The sequence below is a fragment of the Micrasema longulum genome, unplaced genomic scaffold (genome assembly GCF_059751315.1).
Source record: "Micrasema longulum isolate JH-2025_06_02 unplaced genomic scaffold, ASM5975131v1 h1tg001834l, whole genome shotgun sequence".
NCBI classification, from domain to species: domain Eukaryota; kingdom Metazoa; phylum Arthropoda; class Insecta; order Trichoptera; family Brachycentridae; genus Micrasema; species Micrasema longulum.
In genome coordinates, this window is record NW_028279008.1 from 86,559 (window position 1) to 102,477 (window position 15,919).

Consider the following 15,919-nt stretch of genomic DNA (forward strand, 5'->3'; position numbering starts at 1 on the left):
AAGATAAAAAGGATGTACCCAAATTCGATTGAAATTTTAAATACAAACAAGATGGAGGATCATGATAAAAATCAAAGCATTTTTTTATTATTGACTGTACCTAATTAAATACAAACAATAATTATGATAAGACGAATTATAAAATCACAAGGAAACATTGGTTAGGTGGAACAGGTAAATTAATTAGGTAGTACCTACTTAAGATTTTTAAAACCTTAAAAAATGTGGCCATGTCAAAAGTTTACATAATCGACAAGAATTATCTAAATTTGTAGGTAGGTAGATACGACAATATAACACAAATGCTTGTACAAAACCTATTCGGTAGATATGGATGCTACTTTTACCATGTAAAAATATTTAAAATTTTATTTTTATTATTTATAAATACAAAATAAGCTATTATAGTTTCCTATTGGCGAAAAAAAAGTCAACGACCTGATTGCCCCCAGAGAGATTTGAACTCTCGACCCCTGGTTTACAAGACCAGTGCTCTAACCCCTGAGCTATGGAGGCACGGCCGAGTTTGTCAAAATGTAAGTATTTCAACCGACGTCTATTCGTACGACCTAATAAGATGCGAACGCAACAGTCTACATTTATCATTTAATTTACAGAAAAATAATTGTGCATCAAATATTATTCGATACCATAAATTAAAATTCTTGTTTCACTTATAAACAAGTTTTTGGACAACATACGAACACTAGCGCCATCTATTAGAACCCAGCGGTCATATTAAGTAACACGGATTGACCTTTTCAATTTTCGATGTTTTTTTCTTCAAATTTTATTTTAATTTTGAATTTTTAAGTTACATACACTTAAGGTACCGCGAAACCGTCCAATTTTGCCCTGGATGGATATTTTGCCCAAACGGTCTAATCGTTTCGCGGTATCATGTATATAATATGAACACATACCAAGAGAAAACTATCATAAGAATAGTTATTTGATAAACTCAGATTAATAAAACATCTTTTATGACTCTAGAATACCTAATACTTAAAGCAAAAACAGATCTGCAACTGACAAATCAATAAATGTGCATAAGTATTTATTTGTGAGAATAGTTAATTGCATATACAAACTATTTTCCAGTTACTTCTGTAAGTTAAATATCATAAAATGTGTTAAAAAAGTATAATAAATAATATGATTATACTAATTAAAAGTTTATGTAATCAAATTCTCTTTGCATGTGAAGCGTTAAAATAAGTTTTTCCTCTTGTTGATTCCAATTAGCTTTTGATACATCTGGGTCTATAGAGTGTGGTAAAGGTAACATCAGCCTATGAGAAAAACCAGTTAGTTTTACTTCAGATCTGGTAACTTCAAGATCTAAGCCGGTAAACGCTTCACCCGGTAATTTTATAGTTAGAATCATGTCTTCACAGCTTGCACTACCTGGTGTTTTACCTCCCATTTGCAAGTAAATATCTTCTGGTCGAACTGCTTGCCTGTATACAATATCATAACTCGGTTCTTTTCTGCTATCAAGGAGTGACTGGCATATTTCATTTTCTTGTTGAAGTTCATACTCTTCAATTGTTTTTGACTCTTTAAAGTAACTGGTTTCCTTTTTCCCTTGAGCTTGGGGTAAAGGCTTTTGTATTTGATAACCTACAAAACATCAATTTTGTAAAACTCGTACTTTTGATGATAGTTGGTTTCGAAACGCAACTGAAAGTACAAACTCACCTGCGTTTGGTAAATCATCCTGAGGTTCAGTCCCCTCATCCGGAGGTTTTAATAATTCTGCTAGTTTCAAGATGTCTACTTCACTTGTGAAGTCCATTCTTAGGTTGAAATAAATGCTTCTAACTTATTGATATAACAATCCATGGTTACAACTAATAAATTAAACAATCGCCTCGTCCACAAGGAGACAAGGAAATCCTACATTTAAATGCTAGATTTATTTTTAATTTTACTCAACATTTAACTTTTCTCATGTCATTTTTTTTATGTATAAAATTTTATAATTATAATATTGACGTGACAAGTTATTTAAAAAAAATATAATATTATTAGATGCTTTACTACAGCATAAATGCTTATATCCAACCAAATTGAATTAATATCGGGTATAAGTTAAGTTTTCTCTCCAGTAATATGAATGCACATACATATATTTACTAATGCATTGCCCTATACACTATTAGGTGGTGATAGGTGATAATTTATAATTTAATTCAAAGAATAAAAAGTATTAAAAAAAAAACATAATTTCCTTAGTATATTACAAACATGCTTTTTTTAAAGGTTCGAAGAAGTGACGAGTCTTTTGTGGCAACGTAATCCTTTTCTTTTGATAGCAGCTACCGCACATACCTTTTATATGCTGGAAGTATATTTTATGCATGTTAAATGACCAGAGAAAGGGGAAATAATTGTAATACAATTTTACTGTAAAACCATAAATATATATTTTAAATGTCTGTAATCCATTTATAATTTTTCAAGTCACCAAAAGTCAATAACTTATATCTGAAACTATCTTGTAGTATGTACACATAAGGAGGTGGGCAGAGTATTATAAAATTAAACAATAAATAAAAACTTAGTTAAAATTGATATGTCAATGCCGACAATCAGCCATATTTGAATTATGCAAACAGACATAATTTTGCAATCATGTAAGTCAGCGGACGATTAAAATACCGCAACAGCATCCTACCCTCATGTGTACACACATTTAGGAAAAATTTCATTTGTAATCTACTTGCCTCTTTATTGACACCTGCAGTTTGAAAAAAAAATGGCTCAGTATATTCAGATATACAGTTTTAGTAAAATGTAGCATCCTCAGTAGTGTGTAGAGCGTAGGATGTTTTCCCTTACGAATGGTTTAGTAAAAAAGCATTCTAATCACAATAGTTTGAATTACGCAATGTCTTATTATACACATGTAAAATTAAAGGCACCAGACTTTAAAATGTTGAGAGGAAATTTAAGGAATGATTAAATTTTATTTACAATAATAACTTGTTAACTTGACACAGGCAAGAAAGTTTTGGAAAATATATACATACATGTACTGTAATTTTATATATTAGCATTTATTCTGATTTAGTGGACTATGAAAGGATAAGAAATAATTGTTTTAAAATTAAAATATAATTTTTAAGAATTAAATACTTGCATAGCAATAAATTACATGAATAATTTATAGTATTGGTTTTAACTTAATAAACTCAAATTATGCGACGAAACAACTAAGAATATGCGAAATGTCAAATGTTTTTCTTTGCATTTGCAGGTATGTATTCCATTTGAAACAGTCCGTTATAAGTGACAAATGATTAGTAAAATGGTAGATATGTTTTCTGGAATTAAGAAGATTAATAAATGCAGTGGAAAATATTGCACATTGTAAAGCAAATTATCAGTTGAGACATTTACTGTGGATTCGGTATTCAGATTTATATCTCATATAGTACTGCAGAAACCGAGAACAAATTTACTTTTCACAACACATAGGAGTAATTCATTTTTCAGCTATTTAAAATAAAAGAACTATAAAAATATACATAGATGATTAAAGTAGTATTTATTTATTTTTTATCTTTTAAATAATGTGAAAGTAAAAGTTGATTATTTCGAACACACTCATTACAAGAAGATTTACAAATATATGAATTTGATGAGTTAACTAGTATATATACCTGTATATACATATACATACAATCACAAGTAGCGTTTAATTAATTATGTAACTAAATTAGTATTACGTATTTACATTGACTATGAGTGTGTAGGCAGGTTGCAGAGCTGCAGTAGCAACTGCAAACTGCGGCTGAATTTATAACGTAAACCAACAACATCACTCAAAACACAACAGGGGCTAAAATTATACAAGAAAGCCATTACGGCCATGTACGTCTATTGTTTAAAACATTTATATAAAGAGTAGTGTGAAATTCATGGCAAAACACTTATTTTACCTAAAGTCACTATGAAACGGGAATAGCAATGTGAAGATTTAGATAATTAATTCTAATTAGTAGCCGCGACGCTAATCTCTCACGCATAGGAAAAACATTCGGCTCCGTTCATCACCTACCCTACAAATAAATTTAATATAAAAACATAACTTACAAAGTATAAACTCGCGCGTATAATATATAAATAAGCTAAAAAAAGTTGTTTTAACGGCTTCTAAATTATAAATGCCCGCGCACTACAGCGATCTTTTTTCTTCTTTCAACTATCACCCTGATCATCGAGTCTTTGAGACGTGAAAAATTTGATAACAAACATTAAAATCTAAAGTATAGTTCCTCATTACATACAGGCGGGTCCCGACGGCATACGGACAATTTATCCCGCACAACTTATCTAATAAATTTTGAACGATCAACAGGCAAAAATAAAATAATCACTAAAAGAAGTTAGTCTCCGAATATTATTTGTCATCAGTATCGGGAGGTGCTGCGCTGTAATCTAGTTGGTAGACCGCCGCCCTCGTCATTTCATCTATGGAAGGCTCCTTACAGTCCGCACCCGTGTGGCCCGTAGCTCCGCAGTTCCAGCACGACAGCTTGGGAGGCGCGTACAGCGGCAAGGGTGGGAAGCCGGGCGGGTAGTGCAGGGTGGGAGCACCGCCCAGATACACACTCTCCCCGTTGGGAAAGGGGGAGGGGGAGAAGCCGGGCCGATAAGCGGGCAGTGCGCGCGGGAAGGGGGCGTAGGGCGGCACGGGCATGCCCCCTGCAGGAGGGGAGTGGGGCCCGGTACTGGAGCCCGAGTCGCTGCCCGAGGACTGCTGCTGCAGGGAGGAAGAGGAGCGCAGGAGGGAGGAGTACGTGCCCCCTGCCGCCCCCCCTGCCATGGCACCACCCCTCCGCCCGCTTGTCCTTCGCACCCCATTCATGTTTTCTATTGATTGCAGTTGTGTGATTGCCTTTAATTGAAAATCTGGGTCATGTAATTTCTCTTCTTCCAAGTGCCTCTGAAATGAAAATATATCCTATTTAGTCCATATTTTTTATTTTTTAAATTTATTTATAGGACTTAAGTCATGTATCGAAATATGACTAATAGAGTACTAAAAAATATTTCTTAACAAACATAATTTAAAAAATATAAAATAACATCGTAATGCCATTTGAAGGGTACACGGTTAAAATGGGCTCATAGTATTTTTTACATTTTCAAAAATAATGCTTTTTTTTCTCTTGAATGAGTTCATTAGAATATAATATTCAAAACTAACAAAATGTAGCTCGCAGTCTTATAAACTGAAGGAAAAAACTATGGGGTTAAATCAGGCAAAAAAAAAACAAGTCAAAATGCGATGATTGCAGCATAGAGCTCGTTTTTGTCAATTCAAGAAAGGAGTTTTTTTTATTAGTATTTTCAATGATTGTATGTTCAAATACATGTAACATTAATTGAAAACCTATTTTGTTAAATATATGAACCCAGTGTCCTAAAAATTAGGTTATTCTTCTTTTTGCTCTCCTGTAGAATTTTTTATTTGTTGATAAGCCAGTTTTTGCCGTGTACCCTTCATATATATGAAATATTTATATCCAAATGGATAAATACAGTATTTTCTCTAGTATTTCTTAGTTTATGTTATTTGTCAATTTTACTACATTCTGAAATATGAACGTATATTTAGAAATTGATATACCTAGTACACCGACCTCTGTGGAAAATAAAAAACCTTCAAACCCGGTCTCCCGGTTTCAAAACAAAAAATTTGATAAAGAAATATTTGGATTCTTATAATTTAGCAAAATATTTCAATTTCGGGGTAGAGCGGGTTTCTAACCTCGGACGTCTGATCTGAGAGTCCGCAACACTAGCCTCGGAAACAAAACCAGATTCTTCATTTTATTTTGTATGTTAACATGCATTTTTGAAGAACAAAAAAATATGTATGTATGATGTTCATCAATCGTCCATTTAAAAATTAGTTGCAAACAAACAATATTAGACATTTTTGTGACCAATCGAATACTTCGATTAATGCAAATAAATACATATTTTGTGAAATTGGTTTTGAACAGAAAAAATAATTAAAGAATGTAAACAAAATAGTAATAATATTTTACACAGAACTAACCTCATTGATGGTAAGACTGTTAAAGTTTGGCACTATATGCATGTGGTCCATCTGGTGGGGGGGTGGGGTCGACTCCTGGGAGGGGCGGCGGATGGCATGACGGGGGGCATGCAGGGGGGGGGCATGGTGTTGATGGCCGGGGGCCCCCCCTCGCCCCCCCGGGGAGCCCGGCCGGCTGTCGCAGGGAGAAGAGGCTTGCGACACGAGCGGAGATGGCCGGCCCGGGTACTGCATCATCTGACAAGGCAATCATCATCACACCCTTACCCGCATCTGTAGCTCAATCACAAATGTTTATCAACGTCGATTGAAAGTCCTTAGCAACATGACCGATCACAGTGGAACTGGGGTGGTATGCCAAAAGCTCTCGCAGCCGTATTATCTCGTATATTTACATAAAAAATACATGTGAAAAACCGTTTTCTCGTGCGGCGAGAGCAGTTCAGAATAGCACCCCAGGACAAAGATGATAAACGAGTGCAAGTGCATTGAAAAGGTCAGCTTATCCAAGACCAGGTAGCCAAATGTCATGGATGCAAATAAAATTTAAGTCGATGTTCCAATGGAATAAACAATCGCAGCGAGAAACATTTTTGCTGAGGTTTATTACTGACAGTAGCGCTCATTGTGATTGAGCTATCGATAGTGCAACATTATTACAAAAAATGCAACATAACTCGATCATCTGTTATATGAGGGCAAAATCAGTCAGTCTCAATCAATCAATCAGTCTTATGATTCATGCGCCAGTCCAGGGCCAATGAAATTTTAAAGTGTAAAAACCACATTTGTTATTGAGTTTAGTTCAACAGAGGGGGGAAAACATTTTTGAGATTGGATATGGAAGTCAAGACATTTACAGGGCTTATGATCTGTCATTGGCTAGTTTATGTGGCTCCTTTACACACTGTGTAACTGTGAAAACTTATGGAGTGTATTAAACACTCATCTTCAAATTCAAAGGAAATTTGATCGAAAAACAAAGAAATAGGAACATTTCAGAATGGTGTGATTTAAATATGCCAAGAAGAACTGAGGTAGCTATTTCTGCCAAAGGTGAAAACTCTAAATATTGTCTATATATACACGGCAAAAGTATTAAAATATAATTGTGATAAAGTGTTTATTTAATAAAAAAAAATACATGTGTTGTTTATTCAAAGTAATTTCTGAGAAATTCCAGATTGAACTGAGAAGTTGTGTAAATTTTGAGAAGGCTCCATACAAAATATGTATTTATAAGAAAGCAGCGCGTGCGATTTAATTGTAAATGGTAAGGCTGTACATAAAAATGTAATTTAAAATAACCAATGAATCATAATGGAATATTTTTCTCTTTTACCTCTAAAGGTAGATTTGGTGATGTGGTTATTAATCCTGGTGGCCAGGGTCCTTGACCCACAATGTAGTCTGCCATAGTGTACGGCATAGCTGTCATTGAGTGAACGGGGTGTACGTTGTCCGACATCATGGGGTACAGAGGCTCGTTAGGGGGCAAAGACTGACTGCCCATCCCAACTAATGAATTGACCATCTCACCCATTTGCTCCGCGACTATCGGTTGTCCCTGTTCGGAGCAAATGGCAAAAATTAAAAAAAAAAAACAAACTATGTAAAAGCTCTAGTTAATTAAAAGTTAGTCAATAAAAGAATTAGGCTGTTTACTTTCTAATAAAATTAGTGTTTTTCAATTGAAACATAGCATTATATAAGTAGTACTTAGTGTTATATATATTATAATTGCCATTAAATCATACACACCGATATATCTCAATGAAATTTTACAAAGTGAGACGGTATCTGCAATTATTTTTTAACTATGTTCAAATTTCTGAAGACAAGCCTGGGTTTCACCCTCTAGAGAGTTATCAAGATTAATATTTGATGTAACAGAGAGAATAGAAGGTCTCATAACTAAATGAACCCTTCCCTTAATGTGCTCAAAAATCCGTGAGTTCCTGTGCCATGTAGTCAATACACATGCAAAAATTAGAGATTTAAATTACGAAAAATGAAATATTCATAGGCAATTGCTTAAATCAACTATATTTGAAGTCATAGAATTAAGAATAGTCCAGAAACCGCATACGCACATAAAACAGAAGGCGACTAAACTACTCATAAATGAGTAGGTTTACGTTTTGACCCATTAGTTTCTTTGTAGACGTCGCTAAGAATGCAACTCCTGATTTGAATTCAACTATGCTGTGTTGTGTCCTTTTAAAGTGTAGAAATACTGCTAGTCTTAAAGAAACAGGATGGTATCACATTTCATGTGTAATTAGCAAACGAATGTTTAAGTAGCAAATGCATTACTTAAAAATAGAAATATTTTTCTATCTGTCAGATTGTCGAAGAAACAAAACGGAAATTTGTTAGTGTTGCCGGGGTAGTAATTTTTTTTACCGTACTTTGCTCATCTAATAAGAGAAATAATGAAAATTGGACCTCGGATAAACAACTCTGTGGTGGACATTTTACCGACATTACCTTCAAAACATCAAATATTATTTGACATGATATAAAAATATCAGTTTTACGTCAAATAAAATTTGTTTTATATTTTAAGTTTAAATTTTATTAATTAAATTACTCTTATTAAATGACCCTTTACCTATCTACTTTTTTTTCCCATCATGCAACATTACGCGGCGACATCACGAAGGCGCGCGGCGAATGTGTGGCATAGTGGGGGAGATTATTAAACACAGTCCGATGTATTCAAATATGATTCTATGCTCCTTCTGGACTATTCTTAATTCTATGTTTGAAGTCAAAGGTGATAATATTTTTTGAATAATCATTAAAAATATGAAACTACCATTTACTAACGCTCACAATGCAAGTGAGTGGACCACCCCTATCGAAGCCCCCAGAGAGCTACTGGCAGTAGTACCGAGTACTTGGCTACTGGCCTGCGTGACGCGTGAAACTCTCTCTCGCTTCCGAATATACCTATAGTATCAATAGTGAGTAAATAGGGTTTAAGACAATCGTATATTCGGTACTCTTTTACATCATACGGTGGGAAATGCGACACACTGGAGATGCAAATTTTTGATTGCATGGGTGATTAATCTCTGATTTCCGATAGAATGCTTTTGTGTCAATAAGTATTTGTTATATAATAATTAATTATTTCAATTGATACATAAATGTAGAAAGGAGGAATACTGAAAACCTTAAACCAGTATTTACTATATTTATAGAGATATTAAAGTTAGTAGACGCAATGTGTACTACTAGCTACACGTCACTGGGAAGGGAGTCATATTGTCCAAAACAGATAATTTACATACCGCTTTTTCGCTTGCTGAATACGGCTTCTGCGGATAATATGGACCTATTTTTCTGTTCATATCGGCAGTTAAGCAGCTATCTGCATTCTATTCACTAACTTCTACCTTATATTTACATTATGCATTACGTGATGGGTTAAACGACGCGTAAAGTAATGCAGACTACAATTGTAAAATAAATCAATTATGAACGTTATTTTTTTACATTTATTAATTAAGACCATTAAAAATATTAGAGATTCCACCTTAAAAATAGTGCTAACTTGCATGGCACAAATGGAAATGGGAAGTTAACAGAGTTATTTTGAATTGTGAAGGTATAAAGTAAAATGAAATTACCTGTATGAAATATTTAATATTCTTTTTTTCAAAAACAATTTTGATTACTAACAAAGGCACAGGTTAATGAGAAAGATACTTCAAATTTTCATACAAATATAAAAATTTTCATACAGAAAATTCGATTTTACTTTATACACAATTGAGTTTAATTTAAGTATGTATGCATAAAAAATAGAAACGTCCGATGAGGGCGTTTAAATGTACTTAATAAATATTTCAATATATTAAACAAATATGAGATTACTAGCACCCAGGGCGATGTACTTGCTCCAAGTCACTAGAAGATCCATATTGAGTCAGTAAAAATGCATGAAATTTCATTTACGTTGTTCATCCACACTCCGGTGTGTATACTGTATAACATCATAATATTAACAGTCGAGTATTCAGTTTTAGTTTTACACAGATGAAGAATATTTGAAAGAATTGAAGAGGTCTAAAAATTGACAAAAACAAAGGCGCATAGTCATGCATCATTAAATATGATAATTCGTAGCTTACACATCATTAAAGAATAGCGATGTTTGATGATGGAGTGGATTAACAAAATAAATCAAGCTTCACTATTTCAAGGGTGGAACATATTTTAGTTACTTACTAATTATTCAATATTATCAAAGATACGAGTTCATTTTTAAATATCTACTGTTCACAGTTCAAACACCACATTGGAAAAAAATATATAGGTTATGTTTTTTTTCTCTCTTTGTCTACGTTTACGTCCCTTGAATCTCGATTACTCGAATCAACCATTTATTAAAAAAATCTATCTGTGAAAAAAGTAAGTGAGAATTTGTCTCGAAAAGACCAACGATCGGGTTATAATTCATTCCATTTAACTGTGAGTATGTGTAGAGTAATTAAAATCTAACCTGTAAAGTAGGTGGCTTCACGTATATGAGTGTATTCATCGGAGTCAATCCTGATACACTCGGAGGGGGGACGGAAAGGTTGGGTGCTACACTGGTGTGCATGATACTATTGGTCGGTGGGGCCGTGTTTACAGATATTGGTGGTGGATTGTATCTATTCCTTTCATCTTCTAATTTCAATTTTTCTAATATTTCCCCAAAGTGAGTATGCTGATCGAATGTGAAAGCCGGGTGATGAAGAGCCATTGTGTACAGTAATAATAGCTCCTCCAAAGGGTCCCCATACACTCCGCCGAGAAGACCCGACTGTTCCAAGCCAACCATTACATTGTACAATGTAGAAGCACACGCATAGTTGCAAGAACGGAGAAGAGAGACGTATAGGGCCATCTTTCGACGTGTTCTGTGATCTGTATTAGCTCCGCCAATATCAGCAGCCAGATCTGCGTTGCTGTTAGCCCTGACTTCTGCACCACGTAACTCCTGGAAATCCCGCTTTCCCAGTTCTTCCAGATATGTGCCAATGAAACGCAATTCAAACGGGAGGCACATATTTAAAAGACTACACATTGCATCGATACGTTTATAGCTTTCTAACTCTTTAAACCATGATACCACGTCCTCTTTGCAAACCATTTCCAGAACACATTGAAACTTCAGGGTGAAAGTCTATAAAATATCCGTCAGCTCAAATTGAGATGTACTGATATAATTTAATGACTTAAATCGCGCAATCCAATACACTAAAAGACTTCAGAATACTTTTTTCACTAAACATCAGTAAATGAACGACTTCAGACTAGCAAATAGCAAATGCTTGCCAGTATGCCAGTATTGGTTACGCTAGTTTGCTAGGCAGGCTGCATATGGCCTTCAATAATAAATTTATCTGTGGATAAATATTGTTTTTATTTCATTCCGGTAGGTACTTTTTCTTTTATAATAATAATAATCATGGAAATAACAATTTCTTTATCTACTACATACACACTTAGGTAATAAATTTCTTTTGATCATGTCTAGTCTGCCGAACTAGTTACAACCTATTTAAAGGCAGACATTTTTATGCAAAATAAACAATAACATTACTACCTACAAGTTGATTTATTATATAGTTATACAATGATAATTCATACCATTCATTATTTCAGAATGTTTTTGAGGAAATTTTTGGATTTTTTCTTTACCTCAACCCAACCATTTTTTTTTAAATTTATTAAATTGAATCCAAGTCATATTTTCGCAATGTTTGGGTATCATATTAAATATTTTGAGGCTCAGAAACCTGAAATTTCTTTGCCCAAATTCAGAGCTTGTGGTAGACCTCATGACTCATCCTGTGGTTTGATTTCTGATAGTGTGGAAAAATTCCTTTTGAGATTTGGTAGAAAAATTTACTTTCACAAACATTATTATTCTAAAAACATATAATTGCCTTGTATCTAAGATATCAAATTTCTCAAATGACTTGACGCTGAGGTAACTGAAGGGCTTCTTAAAAATTATTTTAATCCTTGATTTTTGAACAGATTCGAGTAGTTTTAATATTGATTTATTAGTGATTCCTCATCCTATTATTCCACAAGTGAAAGTTACATAAAATAAAATATAGTTGTTTGAGTTTAAGTACGGATAAAAGTAATGTATCGATTTGAAAATATGAGAAAGTTTTTCAATTTCTTGTGTTATAAATTCGATGTGTTCTGTCCATTAAAAAAAAATATCAATAATTATTCATAAATATTGTATATGGTGTACTAATTCAAGTATTTCAGAACATATCTTTAATTGAAGGTTTTGTTTAGGCTGTCCCACTGTGGTATTACTTAACGTAAGATATTTTGTTTTGCTAATAAGTATTTAAAGTGAAGAAATTTTTGTTATTATATTCCGTCACATTTTTAATATAAGCTTACTTGTTTTTATAATTATCTTTAAAAACATTGTTGCAATAGAATCAACACCCTTTCTAACAGCCCCGAGAGGCAATGTTAATAGAATCTAATCAATTATTTATAATGGTAATTTATCAACAAACACGTGGTAAAATATATTTATAAATGCACGCATGAACTGCAAAGGTTATTTATTTGATGGTTTATTTTTTTCGACCGGACATTTTCTTTCTCCACTAGTTATTTCAAAAAAATTATACCCTTGTGTTCTAAAAAGAGCTTGTTCAAAAAATATACATTATTAATTATACATATCGGCAAAAATTCATTCGTTCATTTATTTAAATGACAAAATCTATAGATTGAAGATTATATATTTAAAATGCCTGTTTTGGCCTTTAAGAGTATATGTATAAAACATTGGTTAAAATAAAATAATTTGAATAACACTGCTTATAATTGCAAAAATTGAATTTTCGAACCTAATTGTTTTGGGCGTTGCAAAGAACATCAGCAACGATCAAAGTTTTACTTTGCATTTTTAAATTTTATAATGATTGCAGAGCTTTGGAGATGAGGAAAATTATACGTGTGATTAAACATATCAATATATACGTGTAACCAAACGTCCTATAAATCAGTGACGTCATTGATACAAAATTTCTAGTGAAGCTCAGATTTTAAGGATAAGTATAATATGCGTAGATGTTTAGTAGGTACCTACAGTAATTAACACAGTACGGACCATGTTTGTAGGCATCTTTGAGCATTTTTATATTAGTTGGTAGTTTTTTATTTCCATAATGTGTTGATTTAATTTGAATTAAAATATATATTAAGTACTGGTGAATAGCAATGATTTCTTAGTGAGGCTCAGCATGACTTGCTTAATTTTTTTTGCTCCTTCGTCCTTGCTATGAATATATTCCGCGACACATATTTTTAATCGAAATAAAAGAAAACTTGGCTTATAAAACCATAATTGTAAGCATATTTTGGCGGACGCAAAAGAAGTCATGGGATACAATTTACTTTTCATAACATATTGTTTACACGTTAATATGAAACTTGTCAACACACTGGTTGTATTATTGAAAAATTGTGAAATTACTGTGTTGTAAAGAAGATTTTTACTTCACATATGAATGAAAAAACATTTTCCTCAGATACAATGATGTAAAGTATAAAATTATCCAGCATTTAGTTGAGTCCTAAGTCCATCACATCCCATAATTAAAAAAAAATGAATGGGTAAGTACTCAATTTCAGTTAAGAGATAGTATGTTAAGACAAAAGTAGTTTAATATCTGTCTATGGAATTATAATTTATAATGATACTCAAAAAATATCTATGCATCCTTACTCTGCAATTTTTGACGTGATAACTGTTTGTCATTCGCTATTCGTTCTCGGGATTTGTAAATTGGGGATTTGTAGCTAATATTTTATACCCGAGGACGTGATAGATTACAGTAAATCGCGAAAACAACCAAAAAAAGACAAATAAAAAATGGGTGGTACTGACGTTATTCAAGATGTGGAAATGAAAAGTGTCGACAGTCCTACTGCAAGTGATGCGGACCCAGCAGACACCAAACGGGATGCCGATGTATTAAGTGTTCAAGACCTCAGAGAACATTCCCGTCAAATAGATAAAGCTGTAACCTCAAAGGAGCCGAGGTTTATCCTGAGAGTCCTTCGATCTCTGCCTAACACCAGGAGAAAGTTAAATAGCGTCGTTCTTCGTGGAATTATCTCTCAACTGTTTCCAGCAGGTTCGGATAAAGAGTCTCTATTAGTGTTTGTTGAAGATTTGCCCGCGGGAACTGTTGAACCCGAAGCGCCTAGAGCTAGAAGTGCTCCTAAAACGCCGGTACCAGAAGTCGACGCTTATGTTCATTTGCTGATACTTTTAAGATTATTAGATACAAACAAATTGCCAGAAGCTGTTATATGTTCTCAACAGTTAATGACAAAAGTGACATCTCAGAACAGGAGAACGTTGGATTTAGTTGCAGCTAAATGTTACTTTTACCACTCGCGAGTTGCTGAGCTCACCAACAAGTTGGATGGAATTCGAGGGTTTCTACATGCTCGCCTTCGTACATCTACTTTGCGAAATGATTTTGAAGGTCAAGCTGTTTTGATAAACTGCCTTTTGCGTAATTACTTACATTACTCTCTCTACGACCAGGCAGATAAACTAGTCAGTAAGTCTGTGTACCCTGAAACTGCCAGTAACAACGAATGGGCTCGATTCTTGTATTACTTGGGTCGCATCAAGGCAGCTAGGCTCGAGTACAGCGAAGCCCACAAACACCTTGTCCAAGCGATGCGCAAGGCACCCCAGACGGCTGCTGTCGGCTTTCGACAAACCGTACAAAAGTTGGCGATTGTTGTCGAGTTGCTTTTGGGAGATATCCCCGAGCGACAAATATTTAGGCAGGCGGCTTTGCGTCGTGCCCTCGCTCCGTATTTCCAGCTGACGCAAGCTGTAAGGATGGGTAACCTACAGAGGTTCGGAGAAGTGCTCGAAAGCTTTGGACCTCAATTCAGGATTGATCATACTTTTACTCTCATTTTGAGATTGCGTCATAATGTTATTAAGACAGCTATCCGTTCAATAGGATTGTCTTATTCCCGCATATCCCCGCAAGACATTGCTAGCAAGTTGGGACTTGATTCGGCGGAAGATGCGGAGTTTATCGTTGCCAAGGCCATACGAGACGGTGTTATCGAAGCGACTCTGGATCCCGAGCGTGGGTACATGAGCAGCAAGGAGAGTTCCGATATCTATTGTACCCGGGAGCCGCAGTTGGCTTTCCACCAAAGAATCTCGTTTTGTCTAGACCTTCACAAACAGAGTGTTAAGGCCATGCGGTACCCTCCTAAATCATATGGAAAAGAACTTGAGAGTGCGGAGGAGCGCAGGGAAAGGGAACAGCAGGACTTAGAGTTAGCTAAGGAAATGGCTGAAGAGGACGATGATGGCTTTCCTTAATCATGCAGTTAAATTTATTTTCCCATAATTTTGTAATAGGTCTAATTATTCGTGCGTATCTTTTATTAGCCACTTCAGGATAAATCTGTATTTTGAGCTTTGAAAATTAATAAACCGTTAGATTCAAATGTGAATTATTATTTTACTTTTAACTTTAGTGCTTTCCAAAAAATTTTTCCAATGTTTCTGAGATTTTAACAATATAAGAAATTTACATGTCTGGACGGATGAAGAATACTGTTTTGTGTGTGAAATAGAACTGGAATCCTTGAAACGTGTTTTTGACTCTACAGCTACTCGTGTAAAAATCCTGAAAAAGGAAATCGGGTGGAGATATGTCCGCCTCTTAGCGTAGCGGTTGGCACATTGCCTAACATTCTTTTAAGGTTTGATTCTTGGCAAGGTTGACATGAAATATTGGTTTTATTATATAT

The 15,919-nt window shown here is 34.3% G+C and overlaps 3 protein-coding genes and 1 non-coding gene across 6 annotated transcripts; 1 reads left to right on the top strand and 3 right to left on the bottom strand.

Moving 5' to 3' along the window:
* Positions 1–443: 443 nt before the first annotated feature.
* Positions 444–516, bottom strand: TRNAT-UGU (transfer RNA threonine (anticodon UGU)). The gene has a single exon. It is a non-coding gene; the product is annotated as a tRNA-Thr (tRNA).
* A 528-nt stretch (positions 517–1,044) lies between these two features.
* On the bottom strand, positions 1,045–1,858 carry Dnaaf6 (Dynein axonemal assembly factor 6). The gene is made up of 2 exons (XM_088238189.1): positions 1,702–1,858; positions 1,045–1,623 (listed from the first exon to the last, which is right to left on the bottom strand). Exons 1-2 carry the CDS (start codon positions 1,796–1,798, stop codon positions 1,169–1,171), a joined length of 552 nt encoding a protein of 183 aa, XP_088094315.1. The 5' UTR covers positions 1,799–1,858; the 3' UTR covers positions 1,045–1,168.
* A 546-nt stretch (positions 1,859–2,404) lies between these two features.
* LOC148273790 (zinc finger CCHC domain-containing protein 2) lies at positions 2,405–11,457 on the bottom strand. Of its 3 annotated transcripts, XM_088238191.1 has the most exons (4): positions 10,590–11,457; positions 7,419–7,643; positions 6,077–6,313; positions 2,405–4,954 (listed from the first exon to the last, which is right to left on the bottom strand). In XM_088238191.1, the coding sequence occupies exons 1-4, from the start codon at positions 11,223–11,225 to the stop codon at positions 4,409–4,411; spliced, it is 1,644 nt and encodes a 547-aa protein (XP_088094317.1). In that variant the 5' UTR covers positions 11,226–11,457; the 3' UTR covers positions 2,405–4,408. The 3 variants fall into 3 exon arrangements, with proteins under 3 accessions (XP_088094317.1, XP_088094319.1, XP_088094318.1); XM_088238193.1 differs by lacking the exon at positions 10,590–11,457 and having other exon boundaries at positions 6,077–6,349; positions 7,419–7,533; XM_088238192.1 differs by lacking the exon at positions 2,405–4,954 and having other exon boundaries at positions 6,197–6,349; positions 10,590–11,451.
* A 2,388-nt stretch (positions 11,458–13,845) lies between these two features.
* Rpn3 (regulatory particle non-ATPase 3) lies at positions 13,846–15,613 on the top strand. Its single transcript, XM_088238199.1, has one exon. It carries the CDS (start codon positions 13,995–13,997, stop codon positions 15,483–15,485), a length of 1,491 nt encoding a protein of 496 aa, XP_088094325.1. The 5' UTR covers positions 13,846–13,994; the 3' UTR covers positions 15,486–15,613.
* The last annotated feature ends 306 nt before the right edge of the window (positions 15,614–15,919 follow it).

Excerpts from the sequence above, each read along its gene's own strand:
- Dnaaf6 (XM_088238189.1), bottom strand. The coding sequence starts at position 1,798 with ATGGACTTCACAAGTGAAGTAGACATCTTGAAACTAGCAGAATTATTA. Across the intron at positions 1,624-1,701 it reads GGATGATTTACCAAACGCAG|GTTATCAAATACAAAAGCCT; the intron begins GTGAGTTTGTAC and ends GATGTTTTGTAG.
- LOC148273790 (XM_088238191.1), bottom strand. The coding sequence starts at position 11,225 with ATGGTTTGCAAAGAGGACGTGGTATCATGGTTTAAAGAGTTAGAAAGC. Across the intron at positions 7,644-10,589 it reads TGAAGCCACCTACTTTACAG|GGACAACCGATAGTCGCGGA; the intron begins GTTAGATTTTAA and ends TGCTCCGAACAG. Across the intron at positions 4,955-6,076 it reads ACAGTCTTACCATCAATGAG|AGGCACTTGGAAGAAGAGAA; the intron begins GTTAGTTCTGTG and ends TTTTCATTTCAG.
- Rpn3 (XM_088238199.1), top strand. The coding sequence starts at position 13,995 with ATGGGTGGTACTGACGTTATTCAAGATGTGGAAATGAAAAGTGTCGAC.